The sequence below is a fragment of the Cantharellus anzutake genome (genome assembly GCF_015039405.1).
Source record: "Cantharellus anzutake strain C23 chromosome Unknown EI90scaffold_287, whole genome shotgun sequence".
NCBI classification, from domain to species: domain Eukaryota; kingdom Fungi; phylum Basidiomycota; class Agaricomycetes; order Cantharellales; family Hydnaceae; genus Cantharellus; species Cantharellus anzutake.
This window is the reverse complement of record NW_024067237.1, coordinates 1-19053: the sequence shown is the minus strand read 5'-3', so window position 1 is coordinate 19053 and position 19053 is coordinate 1. Positions and strand designations below refer to the sequence as shown.

The window sequence follows — 19053 nt, the reverse complement described above, 5'->3', positions numbered from 1 at the left end:
ATCTTGTGCAGCACCCACTGGGGCCACGTTCATCGGAGCTGGCATGTCCAATCAGCTTGACACCTTCCGTGGCCGAGTTAACATCACAATCTGGCCAGTTGGGTTCCATTACTGGTCCCTCACGGTGTCTGCCTGAGCCAATACACTCAGATGAGCTGCATCGCTTAGTCATGGCCTGGTCATTGAGCGCGGTACACATCTCCAGCTTGACGCATCATGCGGCGTTTAAGTGCCCAACTGTCCAGTTGGATCACCCAGCTACACCCTTGTGGCACCCACGCAAGTTGGCATGCTCAGACGAGCCATCGAGCTCAGTTTCCACCTCAACTGCAACGTACGCGGTCAGGTTGATGTGTCATATGGGTGAGCCGATACCATTGCCAATCCAGCTGGGATCTCCAACCAGCCCTTCACGGCATCCACCCGAGCGGACACGTTCCGACGAGTTGCTTCGTTCAGTCACGGCCTGTTGGATGGGTGCGGTCCAACCCACCAGCTCATCATCCCACCTGGCTAAGTCAATGTTAAAACCCCTGGCTAACCAGTCAGATCAACTGGCTGTCCCTTTGCAGCGTCCAGTTGAGTCAGCATGTCCGTTCGAACAGCACCGCTCAATTGTGGATCATTTGTCAAACACAACATACTCTTTCAGCTCGACACCTCGCAAGTTTGAATCATCGACCTCGCTCCATCCATTGTCCCATTCAGTTGCGACCTGTTCATCGAGCACAACTTCAAGCTTCATTGGTTTGACACGTCGTAAGGTCGGACCCGCATCCCTGCCTGTTCGTTCAGACAGTGCGGCCATCTCTTCATGCCACCCTCTCGTGTTGGCTCGTTTGAATAAGCCGGACGGCCCAGTTCCCGCTAGCTCAGCGATGGCAATGCATGTAGTCAGAGTGAGGCCTCACACAGCCAGGCAGATGTCACCACTCATCCAATTGGGACCGCTGGTTGCATCTGCGTCTCATCCCCATGACTCAGAACGCCTGCATGTGCTACATCAACCAGAGACTGCCCGCTCATTGAGCACAACCTACGCTATTAACATGGTGTGTTATATAGTTAGATCAATGCTCCCGATTGCCTTGCTGGATTCACCAGTCATTCCCTCACGATGCCATCTCAAATCATCCTGCTTACGCGTGCCGGATCACTCAGTCGTGGTCAGCTTGCCAAGTGCGGCACATTCCAGCAGCTCGACCCCCCTGTCAGGTCGAATGGTTACTCCTATGTGGCACTTACCTGAGCTGGCACGTCCAATTGATCCGTTTCATCCAGTCAGGGCTCATTCTCCAAGAGTGATGCACTGCTCCCACAATCCGTCATGTTACATAGTCGAACTGAAGTTAACGGGACAACTGGAACGCCTGGTCACACCTTTGTGGAACCTGCCCAAGTGGTTCCCCGTTGATCTTTTGTGGCAGCCACCAGAGTCGACAAGTTCAGACAAGTCACGTCGCTCAGATGTGACCTCTCCATCGAGTATGACCCAATATGCCAGCCTAGCGCGTCATGCCGTCAATTTGACATTATCGCTAGTCCAGTTACACTTGTGTCACGTGATCGAGCCGGCGCCCTCACTGGCCCAGTCGGTCCCTTTGGTTGCTATTTTGCGCTGTACTCCTGAGTCGCCAGACCCCTTGGCTGATGACCCATCGAGCTTGATGCAACTAGTCAGCCCGACGCTCTTGTCCGTTCTGTTGGGCCTTCCAGCAGCTTACTCCCGTCACCCTCGTGGGCTGGGAGGCTGGTATGATCCGTACCATCCAGCCAGTGCTGGATCACCACGGGTGACAAGTTACACCGGTTCGACGCATCAAGCGATTGCATATTCAGTCGTCATTGATGTCCAGACGCTCAACAGAGTTTTCCGCTGTGAAGTCATTATGTCCAACCCCCAGCTGGGTGGAACTCAGATTATGACGCTGATGTGGTCAAGGCACATTACCGACGCCAAGGGCGGCCATTTCCCAACTACCTCGCCCTTTGATGGTTGGATCCGTGAACTGCTACCTTTGCTTGTCAGGTCAGATTCTCTGACGAATCCTCCACATCATTCATATGAGCTAGATGAACGGTACCATTCAGCCATGGCCGGTTCGTCGATTGCTGTGGTTTCCATCAATTTGATGGGCCAAATGATTGAGCCGGTGTCATTACCTGGAGTGGTCCATGATTCAAGTATGACACACTACGTCAGTATGAAGTGTCATGCCTCCAAATCGACGTTACCTCTCGCCCAGTCGTTTCCTCCGGACACCCCTTTGCGTCATCCTCCTGAGCTAGAGTGTTCACGCGAGCTGCAATGCTCAACCATGGCGCACCCACTACGCACGATGCATACTGTCACCGCAGTGTATTGTGCAATAGAGCTGACGTCTTCGCTGGGCCAGTCGAACCTGTCGACTGTCATTTCACGCCGTCCCCTGGAGCTAGCGCATCTACTTGAGTCATACAGTTCAGCGGTGGTCCATCCGTTGACCTTAGCGTATCGCCAGATGAACCTTCTGGCCGATCCCTTGCGTTGCCCGACCGAGTCGGCATACTCGCGTGAGACAGATTACTCAGGGTAGGAGAATCAAACAAGGACCATCTGGCTGTTCTTACATCCTGCATTCTCGAACCTGGGTGTTCGCGCCATCTGTGTCACTCAGCCCTGACTAGTCGACCAATTGTGACGAATCACATCCGTTTATCGTGCCAAGCGGTCAAGCCAACCCCTTTATCTACTCTTGTAGGCCTATTGACTGTTTCTATGCACTCCCTTCTCGAGGCAGCACACTGGCAGTGGTCGCACCACTCGGTATTAGCACACACACTAATTAAGACTCGTCCCGCTAGTACATTGCACTGTGCAGACGAGTCGACATCCTCATACAACTGGCTGGATCTCCGTGCAGTACCCACTTGTCAACTCCCTGAGCCAGCATACCTGCATGGGCTATGTTGTTCGCCAGTAGCCCATCTATCGATCTCGGCACGTTTCACCTGGATGACGCGCCAGGCGTCTGAGCCAGAATTCACGCATGTCCACTCAGGTCCTCTAGCTGATGCAGGTTACCATCTTCTCGAGCCAGCTCTTTCATATGGCTCACACATGGTTTGTACATCGTCGGAAACGCATCCCATCAGATCAGCGCAACGTACGGTCAAGCCACCCTTGCACGACCAGTCGGATCCACCGGTGGTTCCTGTCCACCGTCCTCTAGATTTGGCGTGCACCGTGATCCATCATGTAGTTGAGCCGTCATCCCCATTTGGTCTGTCAGATTTCTCAGCAATTCCTGCGCTGTATTCCCTTGAGCAAGTACCTTCATGGGTATGGACACAGCCAGAGCTCGAGTTGTCGCACACGGAGCCACTATGAGCATCACTGTCCATGTCGTGTCCCAAATCTCTCAAACGGATATACACCGTATTGCTGTGCTTGGAAATGACAGGCATGATGCAAGCGCTGCCATGGCACCATCCTCATGAGACGTGGTACCCACCGGATGTGGTACACCCCACATTGTGGCAGTCATCAAGCATGGTTTTCATTCAGGTTGTGTGGTCAGCTACACGTCAGACCTGACCAAGAGTGGACCTAGGAAGAGCCCTTATACCCCGTTGGTGGTCTCAGGTCGTACCAAGCCTGGAAAATTACATGCCACGCGGTGTTGTGCGAATTCAAGGCCATGATCATCCACATGGCATTTATAAGCATGGCAACAGCAGCATTATGATACAAGTTGCCTCCTTCCCTGCTGGAAGACTAAACGTTACACCGTGTTACCACGAGAACCCGAGCTCCGACAGAAAAACCGTCGCCATGACTCAGCCCGAAAGCTCGCAGTGGCACCTCTTCCAGGCCAATTGCCTATGCGTCTCTGTGTCCTCAACTACTCCTAGGTCCACAGCCGCATCATCAGATCAGTCAAATCCGATCGTCCTACCACACCCTCTGAGATGGTCAAATCATCTGATCAAACGAGGGAATCCACTTCCCAGCCCGGTCCATTCTGTCTTCCCAGTATCATACCGCGTGGTTGGTCTATCTCGACTAACTTCCGAACCCACGCAGTCCTTCCGCGTCCTTGCACACTCACCCTCCATTCAGTCACGTCGGTCCAGTGTAGGTGAAGAGGAGTTGAGCCCTCGAGATTCAATGACCGGGTTCTCAGAAAACCAGTCCCTCCGCCAGAGGACTGCCCCAAAAGGGACTTGCATTAAACAAGTCGTCGGCAAGGTCCTATCGTCATACTCGTTAAATACAGAGGACGAAAGATTCAACTTGGGTCTAATCAGACCAGCCTCTCCCTCCTTCCCTCCAAGCTATTTCTGAGACCCCTGGTCTCCAACTCAGCTCCATATTGGGCTGACGCAGGAAGGGATACGCGCGGTTCAGCGAACCTATTTACCATTGTTTGTTTCGAAAACTCCCGGACATTGTCTCTCTCCGTGCCCCCCCTCAGCACCCATTCCTAGCCTCTGAAGGCAGCCATGGCTGATCGAAATTCGCTGGGTAGCATCAGTGGCTGGGATGGGAGTTAAAGCCCACAGCGTGGTCATGGTATATCGGAAGCCGCCGATAACAATTCTCAACAGCGACCTCCATGCCTCTGGTCGTGGAGGGGAACTATCCGTACCTGCAACTGACTTCAGTTCGGTTGGCTACCCTCGATCTGCCAACCAAATACTACCGGCTATCCGGATCCGGTATCACCAGTTACAGTTTCCATTCCTTATTGTACCATACGTTTTCATGTCTCTATTACGACCAGACTCATCGAGTTCCAAGCTGTCGATCGTCACCCTCTCAGGGATCTCAGGGAGGTTAATCCCTTACGTTTTCACGTCTCTATTACGACCAGTTCCAAGCCATCGATCGTCACCCCCTCAGGGATCCCAGGGAGGTTAATCCTACCCCAAACTGCACCATGCACGAATCTTCGCACCTAACCCGGTCGTTGCCAAGTCACTCTGGCTGGGTAGTTCCCGGACCCGACTTCACTAGACATCTCTAACCCGACCACTCAACGCACATCCCATCTAGGGAGTCTACTAGCCACAGCATGTTTCCCCATACGCCATGCCCACGCTGGTCGTTCCACCACGTAGACTCAATGAAGCGGGCTAGTCGACGCACGCGTTGTGCCCAAGGATCTCCTATCGGATCGAACTTCGACCTCGATCATGGTGCCTATGACGGAAGGCTCACTCGCGAGCTAATGTATGACCCTCACAACATAATGCGCCAACAAGAGAGGCCTACAGTTTGGAGCCTCGGCTACGGCACACCCTCAACGCGCTGGTCTCTCGAGACCCCACGTCTCCTGGAGAGGATTGTCTGCTCTCGTTACTGCCATCTGCGAACTCGCAGTGTTTGGTCGTACTGGCTGTGAACCGTGCCAAGAACGGTGTCTCTGATTGCTACAGCGCCCCTGCAGGTCGTCGCTCATACGCAACGTTTGTAATATTCGCATGGAGCACAAGTATGTGCGAGGTGTCCCTTCTGCGTCCTTACACTCACACCAACGGCTCCGCTGCCAACGATGATCTACTGGCATAGGTGCAGAGTGGAGGGGACTTCTCATGTCCAAAGTCATGGGCTCGATCTGCCAATCCGACTTCGTCCCCTAGAAGACACGGACAGGTCTAGGCGGGAAAACTCCCTTTGGCCCAGGGTTACTCAAGTCGGACGATGAGGGCATGATTGTCTCGCTCAGGTACAAGGGATGATGCCTTAACCCGGATCGTCCTGGATGCCGTCCCGGGTGCTACTGTTGACTCAAGCCGGAGATGGTTCCCTCCCCAGCGGACGTAACGGTTTCGACTGTTAGGATGCCAAACAACCTCACCACAGCCGCCCAGGTTCAGGCCGTGGCTGAGTACCACAGACAACGGACCCAAGCAGCTGGGCTCAGTCAGCACCGCCATGGAACTATGGACACTTTTGGCTGCTACCCCAGGGTCAGCCTTGTTGCCCGTGGTTTCAAAACCACGTGGTCCCAAAGCTACTTCAACACCCGACGGCCCTGGAAGTTCCACTACCCAGCAACACCGACCCCAACAGGATCACCCACCTTATTACACCCTCGGTGGTGTCCATCACTATGCCGCGATGATCTCTAGGGTGAATTCCCTTTGCCAATGGATGAGACCGGCTCCCTCCCATGTAGATAGACCCAACTCCCGGGTCGGACACCAGGTACCGCGCCACCCCGATGACTCAAGGTGGACTACCAGTGGGAAAACGGCTGCCAAAGAGCGCGGGGAAAAACTAGGGGAGATTGGGGTGCCAAATCAACAGCTACATTCCGTCTTTGATTATTCATCTCGGAAGGATAGAGAGCGACTGCAAGAACCAATGATCGCCCAGGCTGTCTTGTGAGGCTTCCAACCATTTAGTACAGATGAAACGAGACAAAGCCGGCATACAACCTACATTCAATCCCAGCTCTATCCCTCCAACTCCTCCTATGTGGGTTGGGTGACCATCCCGGATCTTCTATCCTGCACAGGCCACCTCCAAGCTGTTGTGTTTAGAATGCCAATGTCCATATTAAGCCAAGCACAACCCTATGTGAAGGAGGGGGATTTCCACGTGGGAAACAGGACATGCCACACTACCTGGTCCGAGTCGTCTAACTGGACTACAGATGGATGATCCAATTTCAGGACACCTAGGATCCCTGGTCTATTCCTAACATGATTGCACACAAGATCATGCTGCCCAAGCTCACTGCTGGACCAGAGCCAGATGAAGTCTAGGACCACATCTGTAAGGATGGTCTCCAAGCTCCATTCCTAAACCAAGGCCAGCAACACTGGGAACCTGGGCTCTTGGATAATCAGAGGAAAGACATTGCTGTCACACTGGCCCATAAGAGTCTGGGGGGCGATGTTATGGAAATGGAGAATCTTATGGTCCGTGACAGGCAACCAGACCTTGAGGCCCTTTGCTATGGAAATGGGCCTAGACTCCTATAGACCAGGCACACAGGTAAGATATTTCTTACTTCTTCTCACTTCATTCTCTGCCAAACCCCATGCCAAGCTTTCCCACTGGGTTTTGGTGCTGGCTGGGGGATTTGTTGATTTCCAAAGGACTTCCTTTGGCCATTATAACATTTGTATTAGATAGATACAAGTCATATGATATGTATGGTAATTGCCGAGATGTTTTCTCATTATCAAATACATAACCCACAAACCTTGTACCACGATTGTAACATCCTCACCATTGTGTCACCACTGTAAACTCAATCTGTAACCCTGGAACCATGTCCACCTCCCTATTCCTCCTCTCCATGACAAAACCGCAACGAGGAGGGCATTCCTATGCCCAACCTCCTGCTGCCCGCTCCCACCAGTCCACTGGGTGGTCGAGTGGTTACTCCCATCCAACCAGAAGTTCCCTATCAGGAACTGTAGCCTACCCCACCTCCTCAGGAGAAGGATACGGTCCAGGCAGCTCCAGGATGCCTGGCCACGCACCCGCGGGTCCCACTTCCCATGGTCACCCACTACCGTGCACTGGTCCACCAGCCCGCTTTCCCCAACAACTCCCGCTACCGGTACGCTCCCATGAGCGCCAAGTCACCGATAGCCACCAACTGGGTGACTCCCTTTGGGAGTCCCAGTATCCCTCACTACTGGTACGCTCCATTGAGCGCCAAGTCACCGCTAGCCAAACACTCCCAGCACACCCGCTACCGGCACACTCCCAGGAGCGCCAAGTCCCCGTTAGCAGACGGCCAGGTGGCTCCCTCAGGGAGCCCACATCATACTCGCTACCGGTACGCTCCCAGGAGCGCCAAGTTACCGTTGGCCGACACACAGGTTGTACTTCCATACACTCATCCTATTCTGCTCTCCCTCCGATGGCTATGCAGCCACCTTCATTAGTGAGCCAAATGGCTCAGGTTGTTAGAGATGGGCGGAAACGGACGACTCCGGAGTGGAATCGGAGACTTAGCGTGGAGGGACCTTGGCCTCAGCGACTCAAGCGGAGTGCTGTGCCATTGCTGTTTGTCCATTTGGTCCTTAATTTCACAGTAGGTGAGCAGGAAGTCTCTTGGGGGCATTTCAGGTCGATTTCGGACTGAAACCAGACGAGTATGTACAAGCACCGATATATATAAGGAAGGGGCGAAAGCACAAGGAGAAACAAAGGGTGACCGAATCGGAACGAAGACGTCCGAACGGGAACAAAGGGTTAGAGGGAGCGGAGCGGTACCGAAGGTCATAGGGCAAGACCTGTGATACATCCGAAAGGAGGTAGAGTGGGCGAGGCCCAGAGGGGCAGGAGGATGAGGGGAAGTGGGGGTGATGACTAACTGGCTAGAATAGAAGGAAGCAGTAGTCCAAATAGGGATGAGGGGGAATTGCGAGAAATACATTACAAACGGCGAGAGTGCCGGAGGCGGTCCGCGAAGCTCGGGGGTTGCGGAGCTTACGGAGGTTACGGAGGCGGGGTTGGAAGTCCGAGGAATATTGGCAATGGTGTTTACGTAGTATGAGGTCACCAATGCAATGGACTAAGACCGAGGTGGAGTCAAAGTCCGAGGTATGGACTATGACGGAGGCTCGGAGTAAGGTACGAACGGTGTCCGAGTGTGAAGTACGGAACAGCGGTGGATGGTCGTAACTTGGCGGAAGGGTGGCGGAGGAGTGACGGAGGAAGGAGAGAGGGGACAGGTAAGGAAGAGTAGTCAGGTCCGAAGGTGGATATCGGAACGGACGGAGAAAGCGTAGGGGATGACGGGAGGGTGGAGGTGTGGTGAGGGGGGAGCGGAGTTGTAGGAAGGGTGGCGAGTAGGGCGATGTTCGGTCCGAGATGAGTATCGGAACGGACGGAGAAGGGGTCGGAGAGGTAAGAGGAGGGGTGTGTTGCCAAGACCGAAGGTGAGTATCGGAAAGGCAGCGGTAGGTTATGACTCCGGAGGTGAAGAGGGTGGAGGTCCGGAAGTCGGGTCGGGGTCGGGTATGCACGGATATGACACAGGTTGGGTTCCCTGGAACCCATTCCTGTAACAAGCGGGGTTGTCTCGAGCCCGTGTTTTCTGACAAACTCGGGGCTCACAAAGTTCCCGGTAGCCCCTGAGTCTAAGAGGGCTGATACAGAGACAGTAGCGAGGGAGGTCAAGGTGGTCAACTTTACAGCTAGGTTAAGGGATCTGGGGGGTTGCTTTGACAGCACGTAGATGGCAGGTGGCAGGACCGCTACCTCCAGCGCCGCGCTTGGTATCTCTCTGTTCAAGGATGCGGTTTTCCTCTTTTTCTTGGCAATGACTCGGTGGAATTTAGACGTCGGCGCCGACTTAGGTGCCTCACGGTATCTACATGAGTTGGTACTATCGCCTGCAGGTGGCCAGGACGCGTCCCTCACCGGTCGCCTTCCTGAAAATCCTCTTGGGCCTCTGCTTCCTGCCCTTCTCCCTCTGCCTCTGGCCCATCTACCAGCTGTCTCCTCAGCCCCTCCATGAGCGCTCTGAGGTCTTCGGGGTGCATCCGTCTAGCTCGGCGGGTTTTCGGTTGCGGGCAATCCTGCGCGATGTGCCCTGGTGCGTTGCAATTGTAACACAGCCCGTTTCACCTCTGGTCGATCCTCGAGTGGTCAAGGTCCATGGGTTGTGGCCCTGCTCCTGCCGCGGGGCGGGGGGCGGGGGGCTGGGGCGTGGCGGCAGTGGGTAAGGGGCGTGGCTGTGGGAGAGTGGCAGGGAGTGGGGGTCTCGGGGGTAAGAGTGGGGGTCTGGTGGGGGCTAAGTGGGGTTGCATTGCCTGGAAACGCCGCCACTGGTTGTCAAGGAGGGTGGCCTCGCGTTTCCACTCAGCCCAGGTCGTTGGCATGGGGCGGAGGCGGTAAATGCTTTCGCAGAGGCAGGAGTTGATCGCCTGTTCGAAGCGATCCACTAGCCCCACGTCCCCTAGCCGTGAGGCGGGTCCGAGGATCTCAAACTCCTGGATGATCTTATCCACAGAGTTGCTGCCCTGCCGCAGGGTGGCCAACTTCTGTCTGGCTGTAGCCTTGTGGTTCGGGTCTTGGAACATGGCGTCGAGTTCTGTGTTGAACTCGTCCATGGTGAGCTGGGGGAGCCCGTTGTCAGTAGCGCGATGGTGCACTGCATCGCCCATGCCCCTGCAGTCCCTCCCTTCATATAGGACAGGACAAAGAGGATCTGGGAGAGGGGGTTGGGGAATTCCGCTGCTCGGACATGGAAGTATATCCCACATTCGGCCTTGAAGCGGTCAAGGTCTTCGGCTGCTCCAGAGAAGGCAGTGGGGGGGCGACTTTAGGCGGTTTGGGTCTGGGGGCGGGTGCAGGTGTTGGTGCGGGAACCAGTGCCGGTGCAGGTGCGGCTGGGGGTTGGTTCTGAGCTTGGCTTTCTACGATGGCCTGGAGCTCGTGAAATCAGGACAGCAGTTCATCGTACTGCTCTTCGGTCACCATAGTGGGGGAGGCAGGGAAGATGAGGTTGAAGCCTTCTTCTGCTGTCAGGGACAGCTCTGAAAGCGGTGAGGTCCCTGCGCACGGGACTCGGTGGGACGAATAGCAGCTGTGCGTAGCGGCGATCCCGTCGCAGGGTGAGCGTCCCCGACCACTTAGTCTGAAGTGGGAAGTTGAGATTATCATTAAAGGGGAAAGCTACGGTACTTACCTGAAGTGGGAAGTTGAGAAGAAGGCTGCTTCTTCTGTTCCCACCCCAGGCACTATTATATACATGCGGCTAGGGTCACGTGGAGGAAGCCATGTCATCTCCGCACACAGCCGCACCTCCCTGGGTGTCTCCACAGGAGATCCTGGAGGTGGCCGCTCAGTAGGTGGGAGTGTGCACGGCGCGTGCGGCGATCAGGGGGGGCAGGGTTAGGTATGTAGTGGTACATAGAGAAAGGGAAATCGACCGTAGGATAGAAATAGAAATAGAGATAGAGAGAAAGGGGAAAGTGGGGGAGGAGAGAGGGGGAGTGATAGCGGGGTAGTGGAGTGCGGCGCAGGGTGCAGCGCGGGGTCAGGCGGGCGTGCCCTGACAGCAAGTAGATACACTTGCCTACTGTGGGTAAGAAGATGAGAAGGAAGCTAACTTCTCATCTTCCCACAGTGGCCACAATATCAGGCAAACTTCCAGGGATACCCGGAAGTCACATGAGGGGGTGGGAACCAGGCCTGGAACATGCGGCAAGCAGAGCATGCATGGATGCGGGAAGCGCAGTGGGTGGATGCGGGTCTGGATGCGGGTCCGGGTCCGGGCTAGTCAGGGTGTGTGCCCTGACAATTTCTAAGGAGGCTCAATGGTGGACATAGTTGTAGAGCAGCAGCTGTGGCCAAATCATGGCTAAATCAGGCTGAAAATGATACTCTTGTTGACTTTTTACTCCTCATGTCAGACTGTGGCTTCCCCTTAGCATGTGGTGGAGCTGTGGAGTATGCACTAGAAATTTCCCAAGTCCGACATCCTGATCTCCAAACACCAGGCAAGAACTGGATTGACAATGTCTTGATCCATAACAAGGACCGACTCAATTCAAAATGGAGCTCAAACCTTGAGAATATTTGCAGTGGTGCTGTCAACCCCACTACCTTAGAACATTGGTTTCAGCTCCTGTATGCTCAATACAAGGAGTTCAACTTCTTGCCTAAGAACATATATGGGATGGATGAAAGCAGGTTCCCATTTGGTACTGGGGAAAAGATCAAAGTGATTGCATGCAAGATGACAAAACAGGCACATGTCCAACGTGATGGCAACCACGAGAATGTTGGTGTCATTGTGACGGTCTGTGCTGATGGCTCCTATGTGCCACCAGTCATGATCTTCAAAGGACAAAACATAAATTCAAAATGGTTGCAGAACAACCCATTGAAATGCGTGTAAGTCTTGATGTTCACAATTCAACCTAAGCTCACTTTTGGCAGGGTTGCTGTTTCTGACAAGGGCTGGACAGACCATGAGATTGGAATGGACTGGCTCCAAACATTCAATGAAAATACAGAGAAGGCAGCGGACCATTACCGTCTCCTCATCGTTGATGGGCACAACTCCCATTACAGCCTTGACTTCATCTCATATGCACACAAGCACAAAATTGTTGTGATTTGTTATCCTGCTCATACGACTCATGTGCTTCAAGGACTTGATGTTGTGATTTTCGCCCTTCTCAAAAGATCCTTCACCAAACACCATGATATTTATAACCAGGAGAATGTCCCAAAGAAGTTGAACAAAACTTCATTTCTATCTGTGTTTGGGTTGGCTTGGGTGGACTCTGTCACCAAGGAACATGTCAAGACTTGTTTCCATGTAACTGGTGTCTACCCATTTGACCCAGCTGTAATCCACCCCCAACAACTGGCACCAAGTATTGAACACTCAACCTGTGCTGATCTCCCTCTGCCTGTTACATCACCTGTTAAGAAGATTATGTACTTCCACAGTCAACTCTTGGCCAAGAAGTACCAGTGCGAGGACACACCTTCCCCATTTGACAGCTCTCAGGACCCTGGGATGTACCTTGGCAGTCAGAGTGATCACTACAGTGAGGATGGCAACTTAGGCAACGATGACAATACAAACGATCAGCCAATATTTGATCCTATGATCTATGCAGTACATTGGCAGCGACCTGAGGATTCCTCATTGATACACACCCCAACATGCCAAAGCCAAGGCTTCTTAACGACATCTCCAACAGTAGTTGAGACACCAGTGGCATATTCCCAGGCAAAAAGGTGTGCAGTCGATGATTTAGAGCACATCATGTTGTTCTCATCATCGTCCAAATTTGTTGTTTTGACATCACCACTCCGTTCAACATTTGAACTTCCAAAGGAGGCATATGGGGATTCTGCAGGACTGAAAAGCATCCAATGGGACCTAGCTGAGGGAACAAGCTATGAGTCAAAGATGCATGTGGAGTTGATTGCCGAATTGCAAGAAACACGCTCTGAATTCCGGAGCGCAAAAGAGTATGTGGCAAGTGCAGTGTCAGCCATAGACACAACCGATGCCCAGCTAGCTCTGTGTGGAATGTATGCATCAAAGGCTCGGGCCCAGCTTCTCTCGCATGAAAAGGGAGACAAACACAAAGAGGAGGGTGGTCGGATCAAAGGCACATTTGGATGTGTGGTGACACACAGTGGCTTTGTTCAGCACCAAACAGACCGATTTAAGAGGAAGATGATGGAGGAAGAGTTAGAGAAGGTAAAGAAGGAAGTACAGAAGGATTGGGAAGTTCCAAAGAGGGCAGAAGACATGTGCGGCAGTGTGGAAGGAGAAGGAAAGGTTGCAGGCACTAGAGCTGAGGGTGCCAAAGAAACCGAAAGGAGTCAGAGTGGATAGCAGCGAACTATCCCCAGCTGGCTGGTTTGGCATCAGATATGGTCAGAGAGTGTGGAGGGGAGGAGGTTGAGCCCATTGGGGATGACAACGAGTGATTGGGTTGGCACATGGTATCCATTGTCACACCTTGTCATGCAAAACCATTGAGTAGGGAAGGCCTCATTTTTTGTTTGCTCATATACTCACTCATTTCCCATCTGTTTGCTTTAATATTTCGTATACATGTAAACATTTAGTTTGGCTATGATCCATAATGATAGATTTCCGTTTGGTGCTTATTTCAGGTTGCAATCTCAAAATTACAAAAACAACACCATTCATGGGTGAATTACTGTACTTAACTTGCCTGTCTCAGTTGAGTTTTCCCCCGCTTTGTGTCGCTAATAATTGATATTCAGTGATTCTGGACTTTGTTCCACAGTTCAGACTTTTCAGGTTGCCATATGACCTATGGATAGCACGTCTACTCTTTCACTATGGGAGAGATTGTGGAACGACAAGCTGAACATTTGGCTAAGTGGGTGGTGGACTGATTGGAGTGTTCATATTCCATCGGTTGAACGGTTGGTAGGTCATTGTACCAGTAAGTGTACAAGTTTTCTTTTTGACTGCATCTCAGTGAACACAGATGCGATGCTGATGAATTATTTGTCTTTTTTCGCCCCGCAGTTTCCCATTGGGGCCAGCTGGATTGCGTGGCGATTAACAAGAGCAACTGGATCATTAGCTAATTATTGGGGCCCTCCATCGGAAAAGTACCGTGCACGCGAGATTGATCATTCTTCAACCCCTCAGCTCGACGCGCATTTTTGTCCGCCACCTCCCCCAACCCCTTTCCTGGGATGCCTGCACTGAAACCTTGCTCCTGTCCTTCGGCCCCCGTGCTGTTGCTGACTAATGTACCTCACAGCACGTTGTACCACGGAAGCGATGCATGTGCACATAGAGGAAGACAGTTGCAGACACCTACGTGCCAGTGTGCAGATCCTTGTAGTGATGTAGCGATTCGGCTCGGTCTTGGAACGGCTCGACTAGCGTCGTACTACATTAATTACGCTACAGGGTGCCTACAATGCTTGAAAATGACCAAAAACTACGAAACAAAACCAATACCCAACAAAAATCATATGGGATCTGTATTCCTGGGACATGAAGGCCATGTACAAGCCAATCAATCACTTTCCAACTGCTTTGACCATTCCGCGAATTCTCGGAGGCCATCAAAAAACGGTTTCAGGTTCTCAAAGGCTTCCAAACTTTTGCCCTTTGTCGCCCGAGGAAAGTCCTCAACAATAGTGGGAACCGCGAGAATAGACTGGTAATGTGGCTCAACAGCTGGTGAAACCGCTGCGAAAGTCTTCGAAGTGCAGCCATAAGCGACAATTTCATAGTGGTGGTCTTCTGGGTGCACTTTGTTTTTAGAGCCGCGAGTCTCGCGATGTGTCTCGTGAGTAATGGTCACAAGCCCCTCCCCTCCCATCTCCATGTCTCCGAGCTCGAAAATGATTGATATTACTGGCATCGTGTTATCCGGAACGGTGATCCCGCGAGAAACGCGACAATATTCAGCCTCTTTGCGGTTCTTAAATTGCAAGTTGATGGCTGACGTCGATTTTGGTGAGATGGGCTCGGCTGCGTGACGCATATGAACAGGAATAACAGCATCAATCGACTTCTGATTATCTTTGGCTTGGAGGGCCATGCCACGCAGCAGAGCTACTGCCAGGTTTGGAGCAGACAGCATTTCAGAGTTTTTGGCCAGGGCGAAATGGGAAAAAAAGACATAAGCATTTGCAAATGCTGTTTGCAAATCAGGGATGTCCGCCTTGGCCGTCACCGACTTGGCTTCCAACACCATAGCATCGAATGGCTTCGCAAATAGAGCCTTAAGAAAGTCAATGACAGGGACAGGTCGATGGAAATATGGGTCAGGTGAAGGTTTGTTTGGCACAGAGTGGCTTTGTTTGAGGGCGATATCGTGAGCAATGGTCACAAGAAGTCGACCGCAGAGTTCCCCGCGCTCTCCCTTCGCAAGAAGTCTCTTCTCACAAGCCTGAGCTAGGATTTCTGGACCTTGCAATTCTATTCCACGGCCATCCAAAGGGTCGTTCAGACACCTTGCTGCTGCCTCAGCTAGTATAGGTTCAGAGGGCGACCCGGTGTGCATGAACTCGCGATGCTCGGGGATAGCATAAACAACACGCATGTGAGACTCAACAAGTTCTGATTCCGTAATCCTCGAGGCTTGGGTTGTATTGTCGAAAGTTATCCCGATGCGAACCCCCAGAGCAGCAATGCGAGAATGGAATACTTTCGCTTCGTCCCCTTGCGCCATCAGTTTGTCTCTGGCGAACGGTATAACAGATAATCCTCCCCGCTCCAACCAGTTTTTGTGGTGGACATACCATCTATTGCGAATTTAGTATTTTGCCGCAAATGTAGCAGTCACTTACAGGCTACGCCCGAACCCTACCATTACATCCGTTTGGCCCACGTTTTCAAGGCTGCATTTTTTGTTCTTGCCCTTCAAAGATTGAAATACTTTTTTGGCAAATATGTCGAACGGCAGCTCAGTGAAAGGAGGGAAAAGGCAGAAGCCCTGAGAAATGCGAACTGATGGATGGCTAGCGGGCGAGGGTGCGGATTTCTGGAGATGAGAACTCGTAGATAAAAAAATGAAAAAAACAGGGAATTCTGTCAGCTCAGATAGCACTGTGCCAAGATTATGATAGGGCGAGTGACTCCGAGCCATGTTCTTTTCCCGTGGGACGAGTTCGGTAAGCTGGTGAGCTTCATCAAAGTAAATGATGCATTTGACTTCTGCTCCCCCATCATTACTCGCCATGGCCTTAACAAACGTGTCACACGACTTCCGCATTCCGGTGTTGAGCACCTCCAGTTTCGTTTGGGTTTCTCTTTCATCTGGTTGTAGCTCCATCAATTTGAGCTTCCCAAGGAAATTCAGCATGAGGCAGCAACTATTAATACCTCTAGACATCACCTTACGTGCCTCATCCACCACAGAATCCAGGAACACCTTCCTATTCACACCAACTTCGGTATCGGTCCGTCCTTCGTCGAGATATTCAGCCCATTCATATGCTAGCTCCGCTCCTGTTTTATATTTGAACCTGAGTGTCTCGAGAAGTGCGGCGGCCTTTGTGAATAGCACGCTCAATACAATTGCATACTCTGCCTGCAGCCGAAGATCGCTTTTTGCATGATGTCCTTGAAAATAACGGCGAAACTCTGTGTCTGGAGGAGGATAGGCTAGCGGTAAAATTAACATCGATGATCGCAAATATGGGATTCGCGATGATATATTGCGCACTTTTGAGACCATGGCCAAGTTCCTCACGAATATTGATTGGAATCGTAAATATGGAGAGCGAGGCTTCAGCGACCATTCTGGATTTCCCCATACCCGAAGACTGGATTACTGATAGCGACAAATTATATGGTCTTGCCATCCCGGCACTTGACTGCCAATAATCGTTCAATGTCTCGATAAGCAGCTTGTGCGTTGCTCCTTGGTAGGGCTCTTCAAATGCTTCTTGAAGACCTGATGCAACCCGTCAGGCGGATGAGGGGCTCATGATAAACAGGTGCTTACCGCGAATACTACGACTGGCTGGAAGCCCGCCACCCACCTGACTAGTAGTGCCCGTTAAGGGCCGCACATCGACTAGTAATGGCATCATATACACTATAATACTGCCACAGTGCGAACATAATTTACCATCATTCAACAACTCGACGAAAGACTTGTTGCGGTATGCTTTAGAAAGCTTGGACAGTAAATTTGGGGCAAAGATGATATGTTCATCACATGTCTCCTCGTCAGGAACGGTACCAGTGGGTGAATGGGTTGAGAGCAATATATGTAGCAATTTTGGTGCTGCGCGAGTACTGAGTTTTTCTCCGAAAACTTCAGGATTTGTAGAACGATAGTTATCGATCGCCAGGATAACACGACTATCGAACATTTGCCGATCATCCCTGGCAGCCCCATCTTCCGGGTCGACATCCATTGGAGTACTCATGAAGAATCGATGAAGGTGGAGTGATCTCGATGCGGAGCCGAAGTCAAATTTCAAAACCAACTAGTCAATGCGTTTTGAAACAGTGTTGCACGGACCTAGTGTTACGGTTGAGTCGGAACTATGGAATGAGCCACCGAAAAATGATATATCATCTTGCACTGCATCCCATCAAGAGAAACAGCCGAGCAAACAGTCAAATGCCCGGGTTAATGTCACGTGGGATTCCGAAACAAAGTCTCACAATCGGAGATACTTGAGTACTTCTAACATCGGGATCATCACCAGTGTCACCCCTCCATCACTCCTCACGCAAGAGAAATATGCAGATTTTGAACATACACACCCCCCACTCTTCCTTTTCTATACTGCATTCTTGTGCGATGTTTAGCTCCTTGGCATCTCGGTGCGCTACTCACCACTCCCTAACACAGTGCAGCAGGACAACGTACAGATGCTATTTGAAAAACTGAGCCGTAAATCAATTGGCGCTGCGAGGGGGAAACACGTTGGTCCTGGCTGGGTCAAATACCAACATGGCGGCTCCTACTGGAACTTAGACGATGGTAGGTAGCCAGTCAATTGTCGGCGCCGAGCCCTCGTTCGGCTTCCGCTAAAACTACCTCTTGTGTACTTAAGAGTCCGACTACTCTATTTTCGCATGGAGACACAAGTCAGACGCTCTGGGCAGTGAACCCGAAGTTACAATACACATGCATGACCCAGACACACCCCTTCCTGTGCCTCCGGAGTTCCAGAATCCTCACTTTTACACCTTCCTCCCTACCGAGCCTCCCGCCCCCCGCCCGTATGCCAAGTCTCTCCGCAGTGTTCGCTCTCGTCGGAGTACCAGGTCCTTACCTGATGCTCCGTATAACGAACCAACCGGTGTGGCGAAATTTAAGGCAGATTTTCATCGGTTCCATAGCGAGAACGGCGTCCGCACAGTTAGAGGGAGCATCGGTCCAGTTAGTAATGGTGTGCAACTTTCCCTCTATGTTCCAGGTTATCATCGCTGACCAATCTTTGGCTGACGTGATGTATGCTTAGTCCGAATGCTCTTGAAGAGCGGATATCGCCATGTGTATATTTCTCGTAATTTTGCCAAGCGTCATGGTTTTATTCCCGAAAATGCCACCCCAGGAATGTACGGATACACTGGTCTGATTTCGATCGGTGAGAGTTGATCGTGATGGTCATGGTTGAACTGAACCCTTGATGTCGATCCAATATTCAGGGGAATGGCCAATTACTCTTGGTTCAACCACCACACGACATCAGGTTTATCTGTCCGAGGAAACTCATTTTGATGTCGTCCTCGGCCGATCCTTCATGGAAAAGCGCAGCGTCAAGGTTGACTTGTTGGATTTCACACTCGTCCACTGCATGGACACAGGTGAAAAGATTGACTGCGAAGTTGTCATCATTCGCGATGGCAAGGGAGAATATGTCACTGTTACATAAAGACTGCTTTCAGGATCTCAGGATACTATTAATGCTTGTTACTCTGTACGCTGTTGACTAATGATACACCAATGTATGAGCATCACATTCTCTCCGCTTTAAATCGCGAAATCCGTTCCCCAGTTTTCCTTTGTCCCGGTCGAGCGTCCTGCCTATTATGACTACTTACAGACTCCACTACGGCAGCTGACATGGTGCTTATTCTCCGGCCTGGAAATGACGCA

The 19053-nt window shown here is 51.8% G+C and overlaps 3 protein-coding genes across 3 annotated transcripts; 1 reads left to right on the top strand and 2 right to left on the bottom strand.

Annotated features, from left to right (window-relative positions):
* Positions 1–8542: 8542 nt before the first annotated feature.
* Positions 8543–9498, bottom strand: EI90DRAFT_3139841 (uncharacterized protein; the record flags this gene model as incomplete). The annotated part of the gene is made up of 2 exons (XM_039064946.1): positions 8543–9326; positions 9377–9498. 2 exons carry the CDS (start codon positions 9496–9498, stop codon positions 8543–8545), a joined length of 906 nt encoding a protein of 301 aa, XP_038907578.1.
* A 4998-nt stretch (positions 9499–14496) lies between these two features.
* On the bottom strand, positions 14497–17368 carry EI90DRAFT_3139838 (uncharacterized protein; the record flags this gene model as incomplete). The annotated part of the gene is made up of 6 exons (XM_039064945.1): positions 14497–15733; positions 15779–16272; positions 16327–16595; positions 16657–16887; positions 16939–17010; positions 17065–17368. 6 exons carry the CDS (start codon positions 17366–17368, stop codon positions 14497–14499), a joined length of 2607 nt encoding a protein of 868 aa, XP_038907577.1.
* Positions 17369–17592: 224 nt separating this feature from the next.
* Positions 17593–18946, top strand: EI90DRAFT_3283474 (uncharacterized protein). Its single transcript, XM_039066915.1, has 5 exons — positions 17593–17743; positions 17800–17931; positions 18005–18343; positions 18416–18541; positions 18603–18946. The coding sequence occupies exons 1-5, from the start codon at positions 17689–17691 to the stop codon at positions 18827–18829; spliced, it is 879 nt and encodes a 292-aa protein (XP_038907576.1). The 5' UTR covers positions 17593–17688; the 3' UTR covers positions 18830–18946.
* The last annotated feature ends 107 nt before the right edge of the window (positions 18947–19053 follow it).

Excerpts from the sequence above, each read along its gene's own strand:
- EI90DRAFT_3283474 (XM_039066915.1), top strand. The coding sequence starts at position 17,689 with ATGCAGATTTTGAACATACACACCCCCCACTCTTCCTTTTCTATACTG. Across the intron at positions 17,932-18,004 it reads CTACTGGAACTTAGACGATG|AGTCCGACTACTCTATTTTC; the intron begins GTAGGTAGCCAG and ends TGTGTACTTAAG. Across the intron at positions 18,542-18,602 it reads CACTGGTCTGATTTCGATCG|GGGAATGGCCAATTACTCTT; the intron begins GTGAGAGTTGAT and ends TCCAATATTCAG.